The following is a 266-nucleotide window of genomic DNA, read 5'->3' as shown; positions in this document are numbered from 1 at the left end:
GCGTGTGGATGCTGACTTCATTTAAAGAAGGGCTAAATGGAAGCCTGACTGGGAGTCGCGTTGTTTGTGGGTAACGTGGTGTTTCAGTATACAGGTAACTGTTTAACTAGAAATGGAAAGTAACTGCATTCTTTCTAACTTCAGAAAGTAAACAGTATATAAATAGAAAGTAACAGAGGACTGCTTTTGGTCGCAGAGCTTACCTGTGTTTGTGGCTCTTTCTCTTTTGTAAGATCCGATTAAGAATCCTTCCTGGCACTCAGCAG

The 266-nt window shown here is 41.4% G+C and overlaps 1 protein-coding gene across 1 annotated transcript in view; it reads left to right on the top strand.

Moving 5' to 3' along the window:
* TRAPPC11 (trafficking protein particle complex 11) overlaps positions 1-266 on the top strand; it is a gene marked incomplete at its 5' end in the record, with an annotated part of 25,106 nt that overhangs the window by 23,182 nt on the left and 1,658 nt on the right. The window contains one exon of the mRNA XM_009891791.1: positions 234-261. Coding sequence (XP_009890093.1) covers positions 234-261 — 28 coding nt within the window. The remainder of the gene's footprint in view (positions 1-233; positions 262-266) is intronic.

The sequence above is a fragment of the Charadrius vociferus genome, unplaced genomic scaffold, assembly GCF_000708025.1.
Source record: "Charadrius vociferus isolate BGI_N301 unplaced genomic scaffold, ASM70802v2 scaffold478, whole genome shotgun sequence".
NCBI classification, from domain to species: domain Eukaryota; kingdom Metazoa; phylum Chordata; class Aves; order Charadriiformes; family Charadriidae; genus Charadrius; species Charadrius vociferus.
The sequence above is the reverse complement of the archived record's forward strand: the minus strand, read 5'-3'. Positions and strand labels throughout refer to the sequence as shown.